This window comes from Bos grunniens, chromosome X (genome assembly GCF_055505025.1).
Source record: "Bos grunniens cultivar Pamir isolate PY7600 chromosome X, Bosgru_T2T1.0, whole genome shotgun sequence".
In the NCBI taxonomy this organism is placed as follows: Eukaryota; Metazoa; Chordata; class Mammalia; order Artiodactyla; family Bovidae; genus Bos; species Bos grunniens.
This window is the reverse complement of record NC_141194.1, coordinates 39,490,022-39,497,226: the sequence shown is the minus strand read 5'-3', so window position 1 is coordinate 39,497,226 and position 7,205 is coordinate 39,490,022. Positions and strand designations below refer to the sequence as shown.

Here is a 7,205-nt window from a genome sequence, read left to right as displayed (position 1 = left end):
TTTTGTAAAACAAATCTAGAAATATATTAATTTCTACTCATGTAAGAGCAAAGGGGGGAAATCCTTTAAAGTTTCAATTAAAATCTTGATACCAAGGTTATGATTCATTTCAGAACTTTTAGAACTGCTTTTTATTATTGTATGTCTGAACTATCTGAAATATTAGAAGCTACCATGTCTTCCAGAGACAACTTTCCTGCTTCTCAAAAACCATCCTCTATGATATATGCTTGTTTGTAATGATTGCACAATTGTAAACAGCATTTTGTGACATCTCTTGGGGAAGGTGGGCAATGATCTTGAATGCTTTATTACTTTCTACTGAGTTTCAGAAAGGTATGAAAATTTTTACTTCAGAACCATGTGGTAGCCAGCCTCCAAGATGGCCCCCGATGATCCCTGCCTCCTGCTATCCCTACCCTTCTGCTGTCTTCCCATAGTGCACCAAGGTTGGTCCATGTGACCAAGCAAACACAGCTGAAGTGATAGTATGTCCCCTCCCAGGTTAAGCTATAAAAGACTGCAACTTCCATCTTGGACTTTCTGTCTCTTGGAACACCTTCTCTGGGGGAAGCCATGTTGACAAGGAAGTGAAGCCTTCTGCAAACAACTGTGTGAATGAGCTTGGAAGTGAATCCTCCAGCCCCAGGCAAGTTTTCAGAGACTGCAGCCCCAGCCGACAGCTGAAAGACCGAGCCAGAAGCACTTAAGCCCCTCCCAGATTGCCGACCCTCCAAAACTCTGTGTGAGATATTTGTTGTTTTAAGCTAAGTGTGGGGGTGATCTGTTACACAGCAATAGATAACTCATATGCTGTCATTTCCCAGAGTTTGTTTTTCCCCCGTATGCAAAATGTGAAATGCAGAGACTGCCTCCAAAGAGGACTGTTGCTTAGATGCCACAGAAGGTAAACTTGGGCCTGTCTTGTCCAAAACCTGATGTCTTCAGAAGCTTTCAGAGTTGTTTTCAGCGTCTTTGAATTTGAAATCTTTGACAGAAGCAGGGTGTAAGCACCTTTGAACACTTGCATTGATTGAAGTTCCCCAGTAGATCACTTTGGAACCTCCTGCATTCTCCCAAGGGATTCAGGGGATTTGGGATCAAATCCTAGGCCTCTGCTGTAGCGGTAATGGCCTCACACCCACAACCCCATCCTTATCTTTTTCCCTTTTCATGCTCCCAGGTTTAAGCAAATCCTTCAGCACTCATAGGATTCCTAGCATGGATGGGTGTGTGTGTGTGTGTGTGTGTGTGTGTGTGTGGTTCGCACATGTGCATGCACTTAGTCATATCCAATTCTTTGCAACCCCATGGATGGGTGTGTGTGTGTGTGTGTGTGTGTGTGTGTGTGTGTGTGGTTCGCACATGTGCATGCACTTAGTCATATCCAATTCTTTGCAACCCCATGGACTAGCTTGGATGTGTGTGTGTGTGTGTGTGTGCTTAGTCATATCCAATTCTTTGCGACCCCATGGACTAGCATGGATGTGTGTGTGTGTGCTTAGTCATGTCTGATTCTTTGAGACCCCATGGACTACTGTAGCCCACCAGGCTCCTCTGTCCATGGGATCTCCCAGGCAAGAATACTGGAGTCAGTTGCCATTTCCTCCTCCTCCAGGGGATCTTCCTGACCCAGGGATCAAACCCCTGTCTTCTGCATCTCCTGCATTGGCAGGTGGATTCCTTACCACCAAACCACTTAGGAAGTCCTCCTAGAGAGGGATACCCTGGGCTAATACTGTTGACCACTGACCCTCACCCCCAACCCTAGCTAGCCTGCAACACTGGGTGATAAGTTCACCGGTTTTACAAACTGCCATTTCCCCCATTTTTAGGCATGAGGAAAAGAGGAAAGGATTATGATCTTGTTTTTATTTTCTATTTACCAAGAATTCCGGGTTGACAGCCACTGACCTCAGAGTTGTTTATCTTGTTTCCATGGAAGGGTCTATCATTGTTCTCGGTCACCAAGAGATTCTACGGTCTCTTGCTAAGTACGCCTTAAAAGTCTAAGCTGGATATCACTGAATTCATTTAAACCCACTTGGAAATATTTACCTCAGTAGAAATAGCCCTTGAATTTATTGGTATAAAGAGATTGTGGCTATATCAAGTTTTTAAAGTCATACTCTACTAAGTACCCTTATTTAAACCTGAACACCCAAAACAAGTACCAAACACATGTTCTCAAGAGAGCTTTTTTTTAAAAAAAATCAATACTTTAAAGTGTTTTTCATTCACTCTTCCTCCCCTACATAAATTAACCCTCAAGTTGCAGGCCCGGCAGAGAGGAAGACTAGCCAATCTACCCTCACCTTCTAACAACCATGAAATAAATGATACTCAACAGTGTCAGTTCTATGCTATTTGCCATTTTTTATTAACCAAACTGCAGGTTTCAATCAAATTTGCACTGTTTCAGAGTCAAAGCCAAACTTTTTAATTTTTCTTTAGGAAGATTAGTTCAGTGCATGGAACCTGCAGAGATTCGATCAGGCCACTCAGTCACAGTCCCAGGTCACTAGATAACAGCAGGTGATCTCCTGGCAGTTGCTGTGAGCCACAGGGTCTTCAGCTGCAGGGGTGGTAGCTGCAGTAGAATCCACAGAGCCGGTAGAGGTGGCAGAAGAATCCACAGAGCCGGTAGAGGTGGCAGAAGCGGCAGAGACAGCAGCAGTGGTGGCTGCCGTGGTGCCACCGCCATAGTGGTAATTCAGGTAGCGGCCCGCCTGCATACTCTGTGCCACTATGTTGGTGCCGTGACACGCCATCAGCAGCAAATTGCGAGGCTGTACACGGTAGGCGAAGCGCATGAAGGCCATCGAGTAGAAGATGAGTGCAGTCGTCATGCGGCCACTGATGATGTCCGGTGATGCCCTCATGTCCCTGAAGGCAGCCAGCGGGAGGCCCCAGTTGGCCACTGGACCCCAGAAGTGCGTGCTGGCCAGGTAATCTCGGAACTCCTTAGTCTTCACGGTCTCCATCGCCTTCCGGCACAGAGCCACCACCGCTGCCATGATCACTAAGACTTAGGACCACCAACAAACGAACAGCTCACCGACAATGACGTGGGGCGTAGAACCTGGAACCTCAGCCTATCCTGAAACTGCATTAGCCCCAAGTCTCGCACCTACACGCAACAGCCGTAAAGCACGCCAGACTGCACGTGCCACTGTCCTGTGTTCCTTTGTGGGCAGAGGCGTGGCCTGCCCTCGTGACTTTGCGTTTCTGCCGTAAAGTGCAGCAGAGGGCACGTGCCATTGTCATGTCCGTCTTTGGGAACAGGAAGTGTGCCCTCACCTTCGTGCCTTTGCATGACTGCCGTAAAGTGTTTAGAATGTGCCTGCATGTTTGCGCATGCGCTAGTGATTTAAGCAAAGATGCGCGTACAACCTTGTCTTACCCTCCGTGGTGTGCTGCCGCCGCTTGAAACCTTTCAGTGGTCCAGGTGCCGCCGGGGGAGACGGTGGTCTAGCTTACCACTTCTCAGGTACGAGGGAAACTGCTTGCTCTCTCTAGTCTGTGGACTGCATTGACTAGATGTTGATACAAAATTCTTCAAGTACAGAATTTTCTCTGTACAATTTGCCTGAGTTACCTGCGGATATTTCACCTCTATATATTTCAGTGTCTGGCTCTTCACAAGGACATTCTTCAAACCACAGTAATCCGCTCAGATGCTTAACATTTAGTACAGCATTATCATCTAATACGCAGTGCATATTTAAATAGTTTTATGGCTGTTTTTTTCTTTCTTGTTGGAGGGGGAAAATTCAGGATCCATTCAAGATTCACATATAGTTATTTTTTTTAGATTAACCTCCCTTAATCTAGAAGAGTTACCCAGCTTTTTTTTCTTTTGTGATATATTTTTGAAAAGTACAAGTCAGTGGTTTTTCAGAATGTCCTTAATTTGGATGAGTCAGTTTTATCTTAATTAAATTTAAATTGAATTTTTTTGGGTAAGAATGCCACACAGGTGTGGTTGTCTTTAATGCATTACAGTGGGAGGCACCTGATATCATTTGTTTCCATCATTGGTGACAGTGAGTTTGATCATGTTGTTAAGGAATTGTCTGTCAGGTTTCTCCATTATAAAGGTACCTTTTCCTCTCCTCTCTGGAACCTCTTTGAGAGTGGATGAATATTGTGTTCTCCCAAGTCTTTCCCCTAATAGTTAATATCCACTGATGAAAATTCTTAATGACAAAACTGATGGTGGTCTTCCCAGTGTTTTCTGCTTTTTCCAGTAAAAATGATGAGTTGAAAAGTAATTAAGTATACATTGAAATATTAATGGGCTTCCCTGGTGGCTCAGCTGGTAAAGAATCCTCCTGCAATGTCGGAGACCTGGGTTTGATCCCTGGGTTGGGAAGATCCCCTGGAGAAAAGAACAGATACCCACTCCAGTATTCTGGCCTGAAGAATTCCATGGACTATACAGTTGGAAAAAGTCAGACACGACTGAGTGACTTTCATTTTATGGGCTTCCCTGATAGCTCAGTTGGTAAAGAATCCGCCTGCAATGCGGAAAACCTGGGTTTGATCCCTGGGTTGGGATGATCCCCTGAGAAGGAAAAGGCTACCCACTCCAGTATTCTGGCCTGGAGAATTCCATGGACTGTGTAGTCCGTACTTTTGAACTGTGGTGTTGGAGAAGACTCTTGAGAGTCCCTTGGACTGCAAGGAGATCCAACCAGTCCCTTCTGAAGGAGATCAGCCCTGGGATTTCTTTGGAAGGAATGATGCTAAAGCTGAAACTCCAGTACTTTGGCCACCTCATGCGAAGAGTTGACTCATTGGAAAAGACTCTGATTCTGGGAGGGATTGGGGGCAGGAGGAGAAGGGGACGACAGAGGATGAGATGGCTGGATGGCATCACTGACTCGATGGATGTGAGTCTGGGTGAACTCCGGGAGTTGGTGATGGACAGGGAGGCCTGGCGTGCTGCGATTCATGGGATGGCAAAGAGTTGGACACAACTGAGCAACTGAACTGAATGTAGTGATTTATAGGGCATCCCAGGTGGCTCAGTGGTCAAGAATCTGCCTGCAATGCAGGAGACACTGGCTTGATCCCTGGGTCGGAAAGATCCCTTGGAGGAGGTAGTGGCAACCCACTCCAGTATTCTTGCCTGGAGAACATACACACAGTGATTTACAACGAGCCCATTATACTTTTAAAAATTAATACATTCATTATCTGTGTTCATTTACATCCCAGATGTTTTACTATTATAGTTTTAAAATACACAGTATAACCATTGTTCAAAAGGAAAGCAGCAGCATTTTTTTTATTTTTATTTTTTTTTGTTCTTGTGGTATTTATTTATTTATAGTTGGTTTACAATATTAGATTCAGCTGTACAACATAGCGATTCAGTACTTTTATGGATTATACTCCATTATGTCATTAGAAGATAGTGGCTATAATTTCCTATTCTGTACAGTATGTTCTTTTTTTTTTTCTTTCTTTTTTTTTCCTCTTTTTTTTTTATTAATTATTTTTTTCTAAATTTTTAAAAGAAAATCCATCCTGAACCCTCCTCCCTCCTCCCTCCCCATACCATCCCTCTGGGTCGTCCCAGTGCACCAGTCCCAAGCATCCAGCATCGTGCATTGAACCTGGACTGGCATCTCGTTTCATACATGACATTTCACATGTTTCAATGCCATTCTCCCAAATCTTCCCACCCTCTCCCTCTCCCACAGAGTCCATAAGCCTGTTCTATACATCAGTGTCTCTTTAGCATTATTTTTATGTAACCCTTTTAAAGCACTGGGCTTCCAAATACAGATGACTGATACACTGGTGTGAGTCAATTCATTATAAATTGGAATTAATAAACCAGCAAACCATGAATGGAATGACATTTTAGGTCTACACTGCCAGATGCTCCAGTGTTCTAAAATAAATGTAAGTTGCCATACCTTGTCCATTGGAAGCTATTAGTACTTGGAGATCATCTCCCATAGATTGGTACTTGGTTTTGATTACCTATTACTGTGTAACAAATCACCCCAAAATATAGTGGCTCAGAACAACAATCTTTTATTGTACTCAGATATTTTCAATTTGGGTGAGACTTAGCCAGCTTATCTGATCCACCTGAGGCAGCTCATCTTGGGGTTGGAAGATCCACTTTCAAAATGGTTCGCTAACAAGGCAGGCAAGTTGATACTGGTTGTTACTGGGAGCTCAGCTGGGACTATTAAAGCCAGTTGTGCTTCCTCACAGCACGGTGCCTAAAAAGATGTGTTGTAGGCATGATCTTGCATAATCTCCCCTCAAGTGTGGGCAGAATGCATGAATATGATTAAATATAATTCCCATGATTATATGACAAAAGGGAATTTGAAGATAAGAGTAAGGTCCCAAATCAGTTGACCTTAACATGGGGAGATTCTCTAAGTGGGCCTGACCTGATCACATGAGGTGTTTTGTTTTTGGCTTAAGACAACAGGCGGAGAAGGCAATGGCACCCCACTCCAGTACTCTTGCCTGGAAAATCCCATGGATGGAGGAGCCTGGTAGGCTGCGGTCCATGGGGTCGCTAAGAGTCGGACACGACTGAGCGACTTCGCTTTCACTTTTCACTTTCATGCATTGGAGAAGGAAATGGCAACCCACTCCAGTGTTCTTGCCTGGAGAGTCCCAGGGATGGTGGGGCCTGGTGGGCTGCTGTCTGTGGGGTCGCCCAGAGTCGGACACGACTGAAGTAACTTAGCATAGCATAGCATAGCATAAGACAACAGGAATTTATTTTCTCACAGTACCGGAGGCTAAAAGTCCAAACTTAAGCCTCTTTCATCTTCCAGACCTAGGCTTGTGGCCGTATTACTCCAGACTCTGCCTCTGGAGTAACATGCCTCCTCTTCTGAGTGTCTTCTCTCTCTTACGAGCCATTTGAATCTGGGTCTGTTAGTCAGAGACAGAGAAAGAGATCGAAACTGTGAGTGGGATTTGACGTGAGGGAGAGTCTCTCTGGCTGACTTGGAGCGTGGAATGGCCTCCTGGCAGGGAATGTAAGCAGCCTCTAGGAGCTGAGTGCATCCTCAGCTGACTGCCAGTGAGGAGAGGCAGACCAGAGCCCTGTAGCCACAAGGAACTGAATTCCTCCGACAACATGCACACCTTGTGAGACCCTGAGCAGAGAACCTAGCCATGCTCTGCCCAGAATCCCAGCCTACAGACTATGAGCTGAT

At 45.0% G+C, this 7,205-nt stretch overlaps 1 protein-coding gene across 1 annotated transcript; it reads right to left on the bottom strand.

Moving 5' to 3' along the window:
* Positions 1-2,356: 2,356 nt before the first annotated feature.
* MPC1L (mitochondrial pyruvate carrier 1 like) lies at positions 2,357-3,334 on the bottom strand. Its single transcript, XM_086387062.1, has one exon. It carries the CDS (start codon positions 3,015-3,017, stop codon positions 2,502-2,504), a length of 516 nt encoding a protein of 171 aa, XP_086243188.1. The 5' UTR covers positions 3,018-3,334; the 3' UTR covers positions 2,357-2,501.
* Between the last annotated feature and the right edge of the window lie 3,871 nt (positions 3,335-7,205).

Bases quoted from the DNA above. Each gene is read 5' to 3' on its own strand.
- MPC1L (XM_086387062.1), bottom strand. From the start codon at position 3,017: ATGGCAGCGGTGGTGGCTCTGTGCCGGAAGGCGATGGAGACCGTGAAG.